Here is a 17,574-nt window from a genome sequence, read left to right on the forward strand (position 1 = left end):
GGTCGCGAGACCTCGTGTAGGTGGAGGGGTGGTGAATGGAAAATTGAATGGATGCGGAGGGACGTCATATGTACAGTAATTAATGAATGGATGCGCTGGCTGTGGCCAAAATTTCTAAGAAAATTAGATTTCCGCAGGCACTTCACCACCCCCCACCAAAGTCGACCGACACAGACATCACAGACACCACACTCGCTTACCAAATTCGTGTCCTGGGATAGCAAAACAAAGATGCCTCGAAAGCGCTGGATGTAGGTTTCGTACCCTTCCTTGCGATAGACCTGGAGACTGACAAAAGCACAGCGACAAGAACAACGCACAAACCTTTCAGTTACTCTACCGCCCACAAACCGACCCAGCCCTACACAATGAAGCCGCTGGCGAGCGGGCACTATACCAGGTCTCTGGGCCTGGCGCTTCATCCTCCTACAAGCCTGAGTTCAAGGAAGGACTACACTTGACCGATTTGGAAAATGACCTGGACTTTGAGGACATGCGGGAAAATGAGGGCGAGGCTGCACAGTACGGGATCTACTATGATGACACCAGTTATGACTACATGCAGCACTTGCGAGATATTGGGGAAGGGGAAGGGGACTCACATTTTGTGGAGTCGGTGCCTGTGAGAATCCAGGGCAAGGGCAAAGGCAAAGCGAAGTCGATGAAACTGGAAGATGCACTGCGAGAGTTGTCGGTCGACGATGGTCAAAGTGTGGCAGGGAGTGACATGTATTCAACATTCTCAACGTCGACGAGGCCAAGGACGTACCAGAACCAGCAGGATGTCCCGGACGAGATCGCGGGGTTTCAACCCGACATGGACCCGAGACTGAGGGAGGTGTTGGAGGCATTGGACGACGATGCTTATGTGGATGACAAGGACGAGGAAGATATCTTTGCTGCCCTTGCGAAAGATGGTCGCAATGGGGAGCTTGAATTGGAGGAATTCGAGGCCAACTATCCCGAGGACGATGATGAGGGTTGGGAGTCAGATGTCACCGAAAAGGCACCAGAGCAGCCGTCTGAAGTGAAATTAACACCAACGGTTCAGGTGTCAGAAGACGGACACCGTGTGAATGAATTGCCCGCTCCGGACGCAGAGGCGGCTGCAGCAGAAGACGGAGACTGGTTGCGAGATTTTGCCAAATTCAAACGGGATAATGCACGAAAAGCGCCGCCCAAGGCCGCCGAATCAATCATTGCTGCCTCCGCCATCCAGGACAGAGCACCGTCCTTATATACCCTGAACGGGACTCCTCTACGGCAGAAGAAGCGCAAAGGTGCTTTGACCAACCCCAGCGCCTATTCCATGACGTCTTCCTCTCTCGCGCGGACCTCTGGCCAGCAACTGCTCGACGCCCGATTTGACCAGGTGGAAAAGATGTATTCGCTGGAGGAGGGCGACGAGTTCGATGACATGGATGGTGGAATGTCGTTGGCCTCGGGGATGACTGGCCGGTCCAAAATGTCACAGCTGTCCACCACCAGCTTTGCAGATGAAGGCGCTGTGCGAGAGGATTTCGACAGCATGATGGATGGCTTCCTTGGTGATTGGAACAAAGCAAACCCCGGCGGAGGGAAACGAAAGGGTGCCAAAGGCAAACGTGGGAAGAACGGGAATGAAAAGTACGGCCTCCAACAGCTAGATGAAGTCCGGGCAGAACTGGGGCCTGCAAGGATATACCAACGGACAACGAGGGCATGAAAGATAAACAAATGGCGCTGGAAATGGCTTTTAATGTGGCGCATCATCAGAGATACCCCGTCTTCCAATGATAGACAAACGTTTTCTTCTTATTGGGTAACCCGCAAACTCCTCATGGATGCATCTGTACAGTGACTCGAAGGTGTAGTAGCATCAGCCGGGCTTATATGTCTGATTTAAACTCTGCTCATTCTCAAATGCCTCAACCTGCCGACGGGGTTGCACCCTCTCGGGGTTTTGCAACGGGATCCCATGCACTGTACTTCGGTTTGGTCCTGTATCTCAAGTCAATTGACAGTTTCAACTGGGGGTATCTGGCAGGTTTTCGCGCACGTAGAATATGGACGATAAGCTCCTCTGCTCTGAGTCAAGTTGATCTTGGGCTCCTTGCTCTCCCATGGCCGCAAACCAATCTGCATGATCTTGTCTTCGACGGGTGGCTTATCCACCAAGTAGCTCATCCAGGCATGCCAGCCCGGGTCGATCTGGCTTGCATCAAGCTCGCTGTCCTTGTAGTCGACCTGCAAGCTCTTTAGTCTTTGACGGCACAACCACCTTCACAGCTCCATACCCATCGTGTCCGCAAGGGCAGCTCTTCCACCAAGTTCTCGTAGTATTTGTTGCCATATCTATCCATTCCAATGAACGTCCCAGCTTTTGTGTCGCCCTAAAACCCAGTCAGAACCCACCATCGAGTTGTTTTTGCAAATGACCATGACGTACGATGTAGTGCAACTGGTGGCCATAGTCGCGGAGGCCAACCCGCCAGAGGTTGCGGAGGGTACGGGTGATGGTGGACATGATGAACTGTCCAAAAGGGTCGAGAGGGTGGCGGCGGCCGAAGGACGTGGAGGTGTGGTTGATGTCGCCGTCGAGGTCAGGGAAGATGGTCAGTGATTACCCGTATTTTGCTCTTGTGTTTGTACGGAAGGTGGCTCGCAGCTCATTGGCTTCGGAGGATCGCAGGTTTGGAGGAAGCGAGGTCGTGCAGGGTTGGTCAATCCAGACACCAACGCACCCAAGGGTCGGTTTCCAGGGCTCAAGCTCCGATCTTGGCGGGAAAATGCTGGTGGATTTGGCGCCCGAGGATGGCGTTTCTGGCGTTTTGATTCTGAATCTGGGTGGAGGTGGAAGTGGATGTGGGTGCGGGCATGGGCGAATATTACTCGTATTCCTCCATGACTGCCCCCATCCAAGGCGCCTTTTTGTCGCCCTTGTCGCACACCTTGTTGCCCACGTCGCCCTGTATCGTACAGATCGCATCGCCTCGCCTAGCCTTTGTCCCGCGGGGCAAAAAAAAGAAGGGCACCTTGGACGAACCCAGCCAGACCTGCTGAGCTGAGATTTCTTTACTCATAAAAACCCCTCGGGACAGGCACAGAAAAGAAAAGAGGCACTTATGATACAACTCCTAGCGTCCTGTGACGTCCCTATACCCGCAAGATGCGATCTTACCGCCGTCCATAGCCCCCAGGCATCTGTCATAAACTGACCCTACATGATCTGCATGAAGTCCACCCGACAAGACGAGGACAGATAAACGCCCGGCTGTCCCAATTCGGCCACGAATCTTTGTCGATGCCCCCGAGATGACAACAATATTCTCCCCGCATCGTGTCTAGCAACCATCGACAATCGATCGCACCGCAGTCCAACGCCGTCGCCATGGCCAGTGGCATCAACAGATTCCTCTCCAAACGCGAAGGAAAGCGCAATCGGGGTCGCGGTGACCAAGACCAACAACACCATCACCACCACTTGCCTCACCATTCTCATCCTCTAGCCAGGAAGCCCTTCTCAACCGTGAGTTCTATTGTTTCTGCTCCTGCAGATGTGGCCCCGACAGATGTTCTCATTCTCCTGCGCCATCTCCCACCGCTAGCACTCATGTCGAATGTGCAACGTTTCTGCTTGTCAATATGTACTCCCGCCCGGGAGAGGGATTCCTCTTCTGTATTTCGTGGCTCCGTCCGTCGCCCAACCCCGTACTGACTGGTATCTCTTCACAGTCCAGCCCGGAACTTGCCCTCAAGGCGAGTGATCCAAACTCAGCTGCTGACTTCTATGGCCTCTTTGACGCCCACGGCCCCCCTGCGACTCCGGCCGAGGAGCCCAAGGTAAGATGGCCCGGTTCCGGTCTGACCAAAATTCGCTAAATATGCTGGATTAGATCAAGACGTTGCGCCTTCGAATCCTCAACTCCAAAGGGGTGCTTCTAAGGGACACTCAGATCCTGTGGGCTCTTCGCTCCATCGGTGTCAGTGGAGATGTCGATGCTGCATATGGACTCCTGCTTGCCATGTCAGATGCCTCGGAGGGCATTGTCACGCAGTACGATCCAAGAACGAAGCTCCTGGGTGCACAGAACCGACAGGGAGTGACGTGTTTTCTCGATTCAACACTGTTTTCCATGTTCTCTCGGCTGGACAGTTTTGAAGCCATGCTCTATAACTCCTTCGACGATGTAGCACGCAACAAACTCGCATTCCTTTTGCGCCTCTGGGTGAACCTCCTGCGCTCCGGAAAGTTAATCACGACCGACATTACAAAAGTAATACAGGATTCTTTGGCAGAATGCGGGTGGCCGGAGGCTGGAGAGCTGCACCAGCAAGATGCGTCGGAAGCCTTTTCCTTCATCACGGGCAAACTCGAACTGCCCCTGATGACCCTGAAAATGGACATTTACCATACCGGTAAGGAAGACAGCAACGATGACCACAAATTCATCAACGAAAGACTTCTCGAGGTGGCTATCCCTCCGGACACGACGAGCGACAGATCAGTAATCACTCTTGAGGAATGTCTCGAGGAATATTTCAACAACCGGATCGAGGTCCGCAGGTATCTAGAGCGACGGTCAACAATAAGTTCCATGCGCAAAGGCAGTGCCGTCCACGTCGAGACTATCGAGCTGGATGGTGACCAATCACCGATTACTCCCCTCTCCCCTTCTCCGAGCTACGCATCCCCCGTCAGACCAGGAGCGAACCGTGCTCGCGCACCTAGCATCATCCAAGAGCGCTACATACCACCACGAAATGAAAGTGGATATTCATCGCTGGCTCCGATCGACACAAAGGACTCTGCACCCATGTCGCGCGTCGGAAGCGTGCGGAAAGAAGTTATGATGCCTGCGTGGCAATTCTTCAGCCTGATTCGTAAGTCTGACTCCCATGACTTGATGCGGCTTTAACTGAGAATGTTTCAGCCTGGTATACCGACAACGCACCTATGAACGATGCCCAAGTTGCTGCTCACTTCTCATCCAAACGGCCGGTCCTCGGGCTCTGCCTCAAGAGATACTCTTTCACGGCCAACGGCAAAGCAATTCGGCTTGATACGAAGGTGGATATCCCAGTGGAAATAGGGGTGCCTCATTTCATTCAGGATGATCGAATGGAAGAGACCGGGGGCCTTCACGGCAACTTCAAGCTCTCCTTACAGTCTGTCGTCTGCCACCGCGGCAATTCCGTCGATTCCGGGCATTATATTGCTCTTGTGCGAGGCACTGCTCCACCATGGTCTTCTGATGGGCAGCTCCCAGAAACAGCCAAGACTTGGATGAGATTCGACGATCTTGCTCCACAGCGCATCACTGTTGTCGACATCGAGAAAGCCCTCCGAGAAGAAACCCCCTACCTGCTCTTCTACCAGATCCTTCCCATTGAGGGAGACCCGGGGAGTATCGCGGTAGGAGAGGAGCCGCTGGCCTCGGTGTCGGAACGCAATGCATCAGTCAGTGAAGTTTCGAGTGACTCTGCTCTGACAGACAACCAAATCCCGTCAGGCCGGCCCAGCTTTGATATCACTCACCTAGAAGAACTCAGAGGACGGTCGCCGACAGAAACCAGGAGGACGAGTGTCATTTCGTTCCAGGAACCGCCTTCGGACCACGCAAATGGAGCGTCCCTGGCTGTGCCAAACAGCGGAGATCCATCTAGCACGCCGCGGCCTAAGTCGCTGTCCCGAACGCAGAGTAAAGCCAGTGAGAGTGGTAGTTTGAGTCGAACGCTGTCCAAGTTCAAAAGGAAAAGTCGAGAAATCTTACCACTGGACAACCAAAACGTGGCCGAGGTCCATGTTAAGGAAGTCTCTGAGCGGAGCACGCCAGTTACGCAAGACGGCGAAACCCAAGGACTGCATACAACGTTGCCGAATGCACCAAAACAAAGTTCTCTTCAAATTCAAAATCAGCCATCTAGAACACATAGAAGCGAAAAGAGCCGCAGTCGGATTTCAAGAAGTAAGATGCGAGGTGAGAAGCCGGATAGAGAGTGTGTTGTTATGTGATATTGGACGGCAACTCGCCTTCTGTTACGCGAGGCATTGTTTCTGTTTTTCATACTTTGCACATCGGGGACTGGCGGACGGAACCCTCGTGCGAATGAGCTGTCGATGACGACTTTCGATTGGCAATGATGACGATGACGATGACGATGAAGGCGTGTTCTCTTATTCACCCGGCCATGTCTTCTCAACAGTTATGGGAGGCAAACGGCAAAGGGAACAGGCCACGACCAATATCGCCAAGTTGGGCGAACAGATAGAACACAGAGAAGAATTGTTCAATGCTTATGAAGATTTCCCCGCAGTTCTCCCTCAAGCTTAGCTGTCAACACTGTTCCAACTGTGCGTAGACGAGGCGATATATGCTTGTCGTCGTCGGCCTTGTAGACCTTGTAACTCGAGTCGACGAGGCTGACAGAGTGTGCGATTACCCGAAACGGACTAGTGCTGTATTCTTTAAGTCAACCACAATCAGCACCTGATCAGCGCTATCAGCATCGGTTATGGAGAAAAAACCAACATCATTCTCGCTCGGGAAGAAGGTTCCCTCTCTAGGTCCTTTCTTACTCTTGACATGACGGAATATTACCAGATGTTTTAGGCATGTGGGCTTTTGCTTCGGAGTGAGGAGATCCTTTACAGCGCCAATGCTCTGGTAACGCCATCGACTGGATCGAATCTTGAGAAATGCGGGGGTTTTTTTCTTCCCTCCGCCCCCTTGGGATCCTTTTTCCCCCTCTTTGCCGGCGTGGGACTTACCAATGATGTTCCAACCCGATGTTCAGCATCCGACCAGTCTGGTGCCCTCTTCGTATTTACTTTGAAGCCAGTGTTGATTTTGGCTGCGACCATTCGGCGCTGCGGATCCGGTCTCTGGCCGAGGGTCTGTGCAGCAGAAGACGGCACTCGCCCCTCCTTTTACAAATTGTGAGAGGGAAAAGAAAAGATGTATATATAGAGAGAGAGCCCCAGGTCGATTGAAGGCATGACTGGGCGCACAAACTCGAACCTAAACCCACCTTGCTTTGTTCACTGATTAAGAGCTTTTTTTCCCCCCTACCCCTCTGCATTTCCTTTTGACGCAACAACTCCACCATGGCAAAGATAGCTGCGGAAGCAGTGCCCCAGCTCAAGGCACAGATCGATGCTTTGACCTCTGACCCCGACGGTGCCCCTGGGGTAGTCTTCGCTGCCGTCAACAAACAAGGCGAAATCATATTCGAACATGCAAGCGGAAAAGTGGGCCATGGAAAGTCCCAGCCCATGACCATGAACAATGTGTTCTGGATCGCTAGTTGTACCAAGATGATTACGGGGATTGCGTGTATGCAGCTCGTCGAGCAAGGCAAGTTGGCGTTGGACGATGTAGAGCTGGTGGAAAAGCTGTGTCCGGTATGTCTTGAGAATTTCCGGGTTGCCATTTTGTGAGAGGGATTGGAGGTGGTTGATCACGTAGCGACGCGGAAGCTGACAGTCGATCGCCGTTTCACAGGAGTTGAAAGCTGTGCAAGTGTATGAGAACGGCAAGTTGGTGCCCAAGAAGAGAGGCATCACCTTGAGAATGCTGCTCTCCCACACGGGTAAGCTGTCTCTTATCCCTTTTCTACCTCTCCTTCCATCTCCCTACTAATATGTCTCTACGTCAGCCGGCTTCGGGTACTCGTTCTTTGACCAGCGCCTCAATGATTGGGCTGGGCCCCTTGGATTGGATGAATTCTCCGGGTCCTACCACGACTATCTGACCCAACCCCTCGTAAACCAACCGGGAGAAGTGTGGGAGTACGGAATCAACATCGACTGGGCGGGACAACTTGTGGAACGGGCGTCTGGCCTCAAACTCAACGACTACTTCCAACAGCACATCTTCAAGCCCATGGGCATCACCCACATCACGTTCTTCCCCGACGAGCAAATGAAAGCCGACCTCGCGTGGATGAACTACCGAGCCCCGGACGGGAAACTCTCCCTGTACGTCAACGGTCATTTGAATAGAAGGCCACTTTATGCGAAGACCAAGGAGGAGATCGACGGGACCTTCCACGCCGGGGGAGCGGGCGCGTTCGCGAAGCCGACCGAGTATTGTCAGGTTATTTCCATGCTGTTGAACGATGGAGTGCATCCTGGCACTGGCAACAGGATATTGAAGAAGGAGACGGTCGAGACCATGTTCACGAATCAGGTATGAGAGGATCCAAAAGACCCGAGAGGGGGACAAGAAATGCCCCTTTGGACGAGATGATTGATGCTGACGATACATCGTGCCTGTTCTAGATCCCTGAGATGCCGAACTTTGGAAGACAGGTGAGGGTTGTTTCCCCTTTGACAGATGCTGGTTCGTTCCACGGTTGTGGACTACCGCCGGCTCCCGAGGAGGATGGGGAATTCCGTTCCTCGAACATCTACGCATCTTGAAGACTGACTTGACTGGGCACAGGCTATCACTCCACCAAAACCCGACATGTCCAACGCCCTTCCGGAGCTGTACCCCGAACCTCACGACATCCCGCAAGGCTGGGGACTGACCTTCTTCCTCCATCTGCGCGACTCGGCCGTCCACAGTGAAGGGACGGGTTGGTGGGCGGGTTTGCCCAACCTGTTCTGGTGGGCTGATCGCAAGAGGGTACGTCTGGCTTCTTGTGGGTTGACTTGTTGTCGACCGCTTCCCTGTCTCTCACTTTGGCCTTTTCCTACAGGGAGATATTCTCTTTGGCTAACCTGCTTGAATTTCCAACTCTAGGGTCTCGGCGGCATCATTGCTTCACAGATTGTGCCATTCGGTATGACATTTATTTCCCTGCCCCTTTTTCTTTTCTCTTCGGAGTCGTTTGATGATTCCATTCCGTCTCTCCTTCCCCTTCACCTTTTTCCTTTATAACCCATCCATCCTCTTGTGTGAAGCAGAACTGACTCGACAACCCCAACTTTACAGGTGACCCGAAGATCCTCGGACTCTGGGCACAGACCGAGGCCGGTCTTATCCAGAATTTGAAGTAGGAAAAGAGAGATCAGCGCCGGGCGCCGGTGGGAGGGAATGAAAGGACAAGGGCAAGGACAAGGGGACTGGGAATGGGAATGAGAGTGTCGGGAGCATAGCCGGAGAAAGAAGGAGAGGGAGAGGGAGAGGGACAGGAGGATATTAATTGCACAAGGATAACTCGCCCGCGCAACAGGAGAAAGTGTCTTGTACAGATAGGTATATGGGTATCTATCTATACATTTCGCCACAAATCCCCTTTCCCCACCTGTTGCCGCCTACTTCCCAAACCATGTAACCTGAGAATATATATCTTCTCTGCTACAGCTCTGCCACAGCTCTGCCAGTGTAGTCGAGTTCAGTCGAGTTCAGATTAATTTGACCAGAAGCTCCCCTCTTTCTGTCTATCCCTTCGTCTCGACCGCGACAAGCCCATCTGCAGTTCCGCGATGGATGACGTACTGAGTATTCTCGTATGTACCAAGTACATAGGTAGATGAATTTTCAACAGAGACAAAAGACAAATATAAGAACGATTTCAAGGGATATGGTTGCGCAATCTGCGTTCGCTCGCTCTTATTGAGAGAGGACATTGAATTCATACCATGTAATCATATAATCCATATGAAGCGACTGGGTCACAGGTTACTGACAAGTGGGATTGAAAAGCGAGGGTAAAAGAGAAAGTGATAACAAAAGAGGAAGAGATCATATATATATGTGGCAATGACGATATTTTGTTTGGGTTGTTTGATATATTGTACATTGTAGCCAATCCACACATGCCCTGCATCCATACGATGAACGTCGTGGTGTGTGGCGTGGGCGCAAGACAAGGCTCGGGTTGTGGGATAGACACCAAATATCTGTGGCTGTCTGAATCTTGAGGAGTAGCGCATCGGCCGACGACGTGGGCGCTAACAATGTCTTTGGAGACTCCTCGTCCTCAACTCCCGACTTCCAATAATCGTCACGGGAATCACTCCTGCTCGGTAGCAAACTTTGAGATGTGGGCTTTGGTGCTCAAGATGACAGTATCCAAGTGACCAAAAGTCCGCTCGTCTCGAATCGAACAGCATACCTCATTGCAGACTGGAGTGCATAAGGATGTCGTGCGAGGCACAACGTTGCCTCCATCACCCACTTGGCGATACCTTGTTTGTAAAACAACAAAAGTCTAGTCCACAACTTTGCCATAAAAGGGGATCCCTAGTTGCTGAAGGAGGAGTCTGGCGTCTTTGTCACAGCTGGCAGTGGTGTGGATGGTGATGTAAAGACCCTGAAAAAAGCAAATTAGCAAAATATAAATCGGGCATGTCGAAACAAATCCGGGAAACTCACAGGGATCAGTTTTGTCGGGTATGCGTCGTAGTTAATTTCAATCTCTGGAAAGCCGGCAACAACATCAGGCGTCAACCCAAAAGAAAGGTTACCGCTGTTGTCTCCAGTCGTGGCTCTAACTCCATTCCAGTCCTTGATACGAGGCAGGACAACATTGATCATCTTGCCCAGAAAATGATACATGTCTTCACTCTTCAAGTCTACTGTGAGACTGACCGGTCGGCCTCTGATCAAACCCCACCCCTGTTCATTGGATCGGGCCTTGTGCACCTCCACTCTTTGATTCGTGATCGCCTGTAGAATCATACCTGCGACATGAAGATAGCCCGAGCCTCCTTTAAGCGCCCCTTTGCAGTACGCGTGCACCGTGACCCGTTCGACCATCGGCACGTTTCGAAAGGTAATGGGTTTTCTCAGTAGTCGCAGCACGTCTCCACCACGCGGGCCACGCAGCTGTCTGTTGGCAAAATATGGGTTGTCTCCGATCCACGGGCGTAAACGAGGACCCTTCTCCGGAGGCCGGAAGCCGGGAGGCGTATGTTGATAGCACATTGTCATGAAATCCGGAGCAATGATGTTGTGATAGGCGAGTTCGACTCGAGGCGACGAAAAGGGGCCAGGGACAAATTCTCGACTGGCAGGATCTGAAGGATGGAGAGGTTGATGGGGATGCATTGGGCCGCGATCATATCTGGGACTTCGGAATCGATACCTGCAGAGAGTGAGTACATCTTCGACACCATTGGGGGATGCCCTCGAAAATACCTGCTGGGGGGTAGCTGTCGCTTTCTCGACTTCGGAAAAGCCAGAGGATCAAAGGCTCGGGTCTTAGGGTTCGAACTCTGCATAGGAACCAGGGATGACTCCTGCTCAAGCTCAACGTAAGGCTCTGGGTTTGCGACAACCGCTTGGGTAGCCATAGTTCGTCGTGACTGCAAGCATCTGTTGCAGAGGGGTGCGTGCTGCAAGGACCGCCATGTCCTGAAGAGACGGAGAGGTTTAGTAGAGGGCGGCATAGCGCACATGTACACACGCCAGTCAGACTGGCGAAAGTGGACTGAGAGATGCAACTCGCAGACGGGACCAACAGTTCAGTCGAAATTTAGAGCTGTTCTCGTCAGTCAATCTCAATCGCAGAAAATCAGGTTGCATTTTTGGCCGCATACTTCACAGGAGCTTTTTGTACGGTAAGTCATTAAGAGAAGCTATGCAGACCCCAACTGCGCCTTGATCCCCACCTGTTCTCAGGCTGCTTGTGTGCCTTGCAGAAGTCGCACTTTCACAAGGACGGGATCTTTGCGATTTCAACTCGGTACGCAGTACGATTGCGGCTTGAGCTGCTCCAAACTGTTTGTTCTGCCCGCACCTTCCTATACCGTCCCCCCGTCTCCTCTCTTCTCGACTATACAAAGTCGAGAAAAAAAAGTATCAATGGAACGCAACCTTCAACTTTGGTCGACTTCCGCCAGACATTCGTCCTGACTGGCAGAAACGGTCGCAATGACCGGTCTCCCTACGCCAATCCCATCATGGAAGATATCGCCGTACAGGCGTCCCGGTACACACCCCTGCGTCTCGCACAGCCTGACCGTTCTGACTGATCTCTACAGGAATGTAAATCGTACAGAAACCGATCTCTTACAGACCCTTTTTCGCGCAGAGCCTGTAACTCAAGGCCTCGAATCCTTGCTGGCAAAGTGAATGCAACCAACCTATGAAAGGATGTCTCACTCACGAATCCAGGTTTCGCTCAGCATGTCAAGACTTCCTCTTGATCGACTTCCAAGCCGCCGCCGGCAAGAAAGTCGAAGACCGCCTGTGGAATGCTCATACCAAGGTCAATTCAAGGTTCAGGCAATACCTTGCCCACTTCCGTGAAGGAGAAGGCAAGAAGAAGGTCGTGGAACGTCGCAAAGCCGAAAAGCTCTATTTGGAGTTTATCAAGTCGAGCCAGCGCTTCTACCGAGAGTATATCCAGCGACTCGCCTCGACCTTTCAGGATATCCCAGAGATAGTGGAGATTGCTCAAGGCATGAAGCTGGACAGTATGCCATTTCTCAGCCTATTGCCGTTATCTGCTGACGTTTGTAGCTCTCTCCGCAGACCCACCACAGACAGTCGACGATGCCCTCAAGAAACAGCTCATTGATTCATGTTATTCAGCCCTTGTGCAACTGGGAGATCTCTCGAGATATCGAGAAACCGAACTGCAGACAAATCGACGCAATTGGGGACCTGCCGTTGGCTATTATAACAAGGCGGCCACGCTCAATCCTACGGACGGCAGATCTTATCATCAGCTGGCTGTTGTAGCTCTCGCTGACGAGGACCATCTGCGAGCTGTCTACTATCTCTATCGAGCCATTTGCGTCGAGAACCCTGCTCCACAAGCCAAACAGAACTTGGACCTTGAATGCAAGAAGCTCAGGTCAAAGTCAAACCAAGGCAAGCCCATCTCCAATGCCGCATTGGTTGTTGAGGGTTGCCGCGACCTCCACGACCGCTTCCTGATATTTCACGCCAGCTGTCTCGGAGGTGACCCAGACGATCAGAGGGACCAGCAAATCGAGATTCTTCGACTTCTAGAGGACCAAATTCGAGACCGATCTGAAGTTTCAATCCTCCGAAAGCTCGTCTTGGTTAACTTGGCCGCAGAGAAGTCTGCGACCCAGAATGTTAAAGGTGCGCAGAAATAGAACTTGGAGCGAGCAGGGTCGCTGTCTTGTTTCTTTCATATACTCACTAGCTCTGCAGGCACCCGGAGTTTCGAGATTTTCCAATCGTTTAATGTCAAAACCTTTTTCCTACTCCTCAGAATTTTGCTCGACGAACTGCAGGAACTCGCAAAGTCAACTACTAATAAACATGACGCAACGGAAGACTTGCCTCAAGTCCCTCCCGTAATGCGCCGCATGCTTCCTCATCTGAGGCTGTACAGTGGGTGGCTATTGACGACCATCGAACTCCTCCTAGCGAGCGAGAGCCTTGTCGTGTCTCTGCGGCAAGTGTGGCCGTTGTATGTCAACGTCCTGAATGTCCTGATGCAGACATTTCCTCCGAAAGCTGGACTTGAGATTCAATACCTCCTAGACGAAGATGTGGACACCAGGGGGTTCTCTGCATTTAGTCCATTCGTCCAGAAGACACGCCTCTGTGATCGCACGGGAGCCACCAAACAGATGCACAGCGATGCAGCATTTGGCCCTCGGAATCCAGAGCAAGAAATGTTGTATCGACTCAAGTGCCTAGTCACAGATGGAATGTTACTAGCTCGTAAACAGGTGAGCCGCTGCCGCAACGCACACTAAGTCTCGCTGACATTTATAGGGTGGCTTCAAGTCCTTGCCTATTCCTCTCACGTTCGCACACATGCGATTCATCTACCTTGAAGAAACCGATGGTGTTACACGACTTGAAGACCAAGTGGCACACCACGCGGAATCTGCCTCTGCTCCCTCTGTTGAGAGCGTCCGCACTTATATTGGGCGCACGTCTCAGCATGACATTCCTGCGGTACAAGCTACATGCCAACAACCGGCGACCTTCGAGGCTGAAAACTCAATGGCCTCAAGAATGGAGAACATGGTGGATAATCTCATGCGGTCCGAAGCCCGCCGACATGCCAACAACTCTGGAGCCGTAATGTACGATCTTCCGCCGCCCACAGCGAGTGCGCCATCAGTACCACAAGCGCTCACCCACAGAAGCATATCGCAATCCCAGCCTCTTCCCCTCACTGCTCGAGACCTCGTACAGCGGATTCAGCAGCCATCGAGTGCATCACAACCTAACGCGTTGGACCAGGCAGTGAATGTCGCAGTTCTGCCTTCCATCTTGAACACTCCATTTGCACCGCGACCAGGCGAAACCCCCGAATCATCGCCCCGGCCAAGCACCGCCCATCGTTTTCCCGAACCGGCACCAACACCAGGACCTGCTCGTCTCAGCAGTTCTGCCCAGTTCCAGGCCCACCTGATGCACATGCAGGATCAGGTGCAAATGCGGACGTCACCACTGGAGTCTTTTGAGCCTACAATGTCGAGTCACTATAGCACCCCAACAAATATGAACACCTGGGTCCGAGCGAATGACTTGGGACAACCTCAACTGTCACCGTGGCGATCTTCATTTGGCAGCGCAGTACCTGTGCAGCATCACGCTATCTCAACCAGACCTCCAGATTCCTCACCGTTTGGCGCTATCGGCGAATCGCGGCCCAAGAGCAGTCGGGCCCCTAATAGCGGTCAGGCAGGATGATGTTGCGCGCTCTTCTCGCTTGCTCCAATTCCCGTGCATCGACCCGAGAGCGCCACAATTAGCAGAGCGAGAACTAGACAAAATCGCATAGCCGATCTAATCGATGGAACGCTACGAGGGCATCTATTCCTATCCGCCGAATACCTGCGTACACTGACTGACTAGTCCCTCAGAAGTCGCCTCGTTGCGGATCCTGCAAACTTGGCGTCGGAATCAACTGGTGTTGATATTTGTGACAGCATTCCCGGGCTCGAAGAAAGTTTGAGGACAACTATGCGGACCTACGTTTAACGGGATCTGCGTCGACTTTTGGACGCAGCAGCATTGACAACGTTCAGGTCCAGCAGGGAAACCTTGCTTGTGAACAAGTTCCGAGGAGAGGCAAAGAGAGACTGGTGGTCAAATCAAACTTGACTCTTTTCTTTTGGCTTCTATTCTCGTTCCTGGTTCAGGAGGGATCTCCTTTTATGCCACTTCGGGCTCTAGTTTTCGGCATCAAGTTTCCATATCAACAAGTCGTGAAAGACGTGGCATCATGTCTGACATACTGTCCGGAGGTCTTGTTGAATTAGACCTTTCTCGCTGTTAAAGCGCCCATGGTGGTACATTCTTCAAAGGGATTACAGGAACGCCGAACTCATGCAACATTCAATCCGAAGCGACCTTTCATTCAAGCCTTGTATGTCTGCTTCGGCCGAGGGTATCTGCAGAGGGGGTATGTGTTAGAGACAGGTTAGGTTAGGTAGCGACGGTAGCAAAAAGACTTACGCGGGCCCCAACTCCTGCAGACTTAATCTTGCCAACCACTGGCCCTTTTTGATACAGTCCTCGAGGGGATCACCCTGGACCACACCGGCGCAAAAGCCACCGGCAAAAGCATCACCGGCGCCGTTTGTGTCGTTGATCAGGTTCTTGTCGATGACGGGCACCGCGTACTCCTTGAGCTCCACCTCTTCTTTTCCTGCCTCGGCCACGGCCACAATAGTTGGGTCTGTGCCCTGCGTAACAATCACCACTCTTGGTCTCTTTGTGTTGACCTTGGGGAGCTTTGCCATCAGTTTGGCACACTCTTGCATCGATATGTCAGAGGGGTGGCCTTGGGATTCGGCCCACGTCTTGGCCTCGTTCTCGTTCCCAAAGACAAAGTCGCAGTACGGCAGAATCTCGGCGAGCGGATCCTTGAAGAATTGGGGGATGAAGCCTGCCGACAAGCTCAGCATGAAGACCTTGTTTGTCTCGGCGGCGTGTTTCGCGAGCGCCATGGCCGCTGGCGGGCACACTGTCAGGTGATAGCCACCGACGTAGAAGCCCACGGTGGTCGCTTCAACCATGCTCCAGATCCGCGGCTCGAGGAGGTGCTCAAGTTTGTATTCGTTGGCGGCGGCGAGGTGCGTGCACATTGTGCGGTGGTGGTCTGTGATTATGACACCGCATTTCCCGGTGGGTGTGGCAGGGTCGACGCGGTACTCGACGTGCAGTCCTGGAGGGCCATTTCGTCACTAATCCGCTCGAGGGGGAGAGCATGCTTGGTGTGTAGGACACCAGCAAACAGTGGTGTGACGGATGTACCTACCTTCTTCCTTGCACTTTTCTCTCAAGATCTTTGCGTACTCGTCATCGCCCACGCAACCGATGTACCAGACACTGTCCGGGGGCAGCATGTACTGTGCACCTCTGGCGGTGTTTTGCGCTGCACCGCCGGGGATCAGCTTTGCGTTGCGGTTCTGGATGAGGTCGTCGTAGAGGCCCATCTGGTGGGGTTCCGCCAGGAGGGTGTCGTTCAGTTTCAGCCCGTACTTTTCAAGCATGGCGTGATCACTACAGAGTCATGAGGTTTTAAGTGTTACCAATGATGAGGCCTAGGGAATGCCGGGGGGGTTTTTTGCGCAGGTCAAGGGTTATTGACGTACCCGACGCCCTGGATGTCTAGGAGGGGATTCTCCAAGCAGAGCAGCTTGAAGGATTTGGTCGCCATGTTGCGGAGCGGGGAGGGCAGAGGGCCCAGAGATAGCGATGAAGCCGGAGAAAACAAGGGTGAAAATGTACGAAGGAGTGAGGAGGAAGAGGAAGTCCGGAAGGGTAAAATCCGTGGTCGTGCAGATATCAAACACCTTGTCGACAGCATCAAGTTGGGTTTTTCGTCGTGAGGATTGAGAATCACCAGAAGAACTGAAAATCGGTGTGGGGCATTCCAAAAGGTCGTGCATTGATCAGTTTAGCCGAATATCTTCCCTGGTCCAAGCTCTCACCACCTCTCAACGGGCTCTCTCTCAACTTTGATTTGCGAGGCTACGAATCCTAACCAACTCCAACTCCATCGTCCTTTGCCTCGCCCGTGAGAAAGATCTCTTCCTCCGCAACTTCGTTCGGCCAAGATGGCATCCGTCGCCAACGAGATCGCTTCCACTATACAGAGCGCCCACATCAAGCACGATCCATCTCCAGAGCACGACATCAACCCCTCGACGGCCGCGTCCCAGAAAATCCCCGGCGAAGTCGAGGCCATCTCCCCCCCGCGTTCTCGCTCACACTCCCTAAGCGGCTCTGAGTCCACCCTACCCAGCGACATCATCCGCGCACGTCCCCGAAGCCGGTCTTTTCCCCCGATCCCCGACTTCCGCTTCGAGCAATCCTACCTCGCGAGCATCAAGTCCGCGGACACCAACTGGAAGGTCGCCTTCATCACCATCCGCGACCAAGTGTTTTTGCCGCTGGCGCAGGGGATACTGTGGAACTTGCTCATGTTCGGATGGCGTCACTGGAACCGTGGGACCAAGTTCCAGGGCCAGAGCCTGGGCGCAAGGGTCAGGAAGTGGTGGTGGGGTGTCAACAACTGGAAGCTCCCGGACACGGAGGCGACGCGACTGAAGAAGCAGAGTGACAGGCAGGTGTTGCAGAAGGTCGAAGACTTTTTTGTGGATCGATTCGGAACCAGTCTGGGCGATTGAGGGTTCAATCCCTCATGACCTTGATGCTCATTGAAGACGGGGTTTTGTTGGACGGCAAGTCT

The 17,574-nt window shown here is 52.8% G+C and overlaps 8 protein-coding genes across 8 annotated transcripts; 5 read left to right on the top strand and 3 right to left on the bottom strand.

Annotated features, from left to right (window-relative positions):
• Positions 1-231: 231 nt before the first annotated feature.
• AYO21_07466 (hypothetical protein) lies at positions 232-1,705 on the top strand (the record flags this gene model as incomplete). The annotated part of the gene is made up of 2 exons (XM_022657421.1): positions 232-251; positions 304-1,705. The coding sequence occupies 2 exons, from the start codon at positions 232-234 to the stop codon at positions 1,703-1,705; spliced, it is 1,422 nt and encodes a 473-aa protein (XP_022510298.1).
• Positions 1,706-1,907: 202 nt separating this feature from the next.
• Positions 1,908-2,506, bottom strand: AYO21_07467 (hypothetical protein; the record flags this gene model as incomplete). The annotated part of the gene is made up of 4 exons (XM_022657422.1): positions 1,908-1,980; positions 2,039-2,226; positions 2,277-2,372; positions 2,429-2,506. The coding sequence occupies 4 exons, from the start codon at positions 2,504-2,506 to the stop codon at positions 1,908-1,910; spliced, it is 435 nt and encodes a 144-aa protein (XP_022510299.1).
• Positions 2,507-3,370: 864 nt separating this feature from the next.
• On the top strand, positions 3,371-6,314 carry AYO21_07468 (hypothetical protein; the record flags this gene model as incomplete). The annotated part of the gene is made up of 5 exons (XM_022657423.1): positions 3,371-3,658; positions 3,715-3,822; positions 3,876-4,863; positions 4,914-5,960; positions 6,148-6,314. 5 exons carry the CDS (start codon positions 3,371-3,373, stop codon positions 6,312-6,314), a joined length of 2,598 nt encoding a protein of 865 aa, XP_022510300.1.
• Positions 6,315-7,087: 773 nt separating this feature from the next.
• On the top strand, positions 7,088-8,986 carry AYO21_07469 (hypothetical protein; the record flags this gene model as incomplete). Its single annotated transcript, XM_022657424.1, has 7 exons — positions 7,088-7,384; positions 7,467-7,572; positions 7,639-8,171; positions 8,264-8,293; positions 8,427-8,612; positions 8,730-8,769; positions 8,922-8,986. The coding sequence occupies 7 exons, from the start codon at positions 7,088-7,090 to the stop codon at positions 8,984-8,986; spliced, it is 1,257 nt and encodes a 418-aa protein (XP_022510301.1).
• Positions 8,987-10,143: 1,157 nt separating this feature from the next.
• Positions 10,144-11,227, bottom strand: AYO21_07470 (hypothetical protein; the record flags this gene model as incomplete). Its single annotated transcript, XM_022657425.1, has 3 exons — positions 10,144-10,245; positions 10,308-11,019; positions 11,073-11,227. The coding sequence occupies 3 exons, from the start codon at positions 11,225-11,227 to the stop codon at positions 10,144-10,146; spliced, it is 969 nt and encodes a 322-aa protein (XP_022510302.1).
• A 609-nt stretch (positions 11,228-11,836) lies between these two features.
• On the top strand, positions 11,837-14,564 carry AYO21_07471 (hypothetical protein; the record flags this gene model as incomplete). Its single annotated transcript, XM_022657426.1, has 6 exons — positions 11,837-11,865; positions 11,918-12,004; positions 12,051-12,352; positions 12,399-12,989; positions 13,062-13,588; positions 13,635-14,564. 6 exons carry the CDS (start codon positions 11,837-11,839, stop codon positions 14,562-14,564), a joined length of 2,466 nt encoding a protein of 821 aa, XP_022510303.1.
• A 764-nt stretch (positions 14,565-15,328) lies between these two features.
• On the bottom strand, positions 15,329-16,539 carry AYO21_07472 (hypothetical protein; the record flags this gene model as incomplete). The annotated part of the gene is made up of 3 exons (XM_022657427.1): positions 15,329-16,044; positions 16,138-16,382; positions 16,475-16,539. The coding sequence occupies 3 exons, from the start codon at positions 16,537-16,539 to the stop codon at positions 15,329-15,331; spliced, it is 1,026 nt and encodes a 341-aa protein (XP_022510304.1).
• Positions 16,540-16,939: 400 nt separating this feature from the next.
• On the top strand, positions 16,940-17,512 carry AYO21_07473 (hypothetical protein; the record flags this gene model as incomplete). The annotated part of the gene is made up of 1 exon (XM_022657428.1): positions 16,940-17,512. The coding sequence occupies one exon, from the start codon at positions 16,940-16,942 to the stop codon at positions 17,510-17,512; it is 573 nt and encodes a 190-aa protein (XP_022510305.1).
• Between the last annotated feature and the right edge of the window lie 62 nt (positions 17,513-17,574).

This window comes from Fonsecaea monophora (assembly GCF_001642475.1).
Source record: "Fonsecaea monophora strain CBS 269.37 chromosome Unknown Scaff57, whole genome shotgun sequence".
NCBI classification, from domain to species: Eukaryota; Fungi; Ascomycota; class Eurotiomycetes; order Chaetothyriales; family Herpotrichiellaceae; genus Fonsecaea; species Fonsecaea monophora.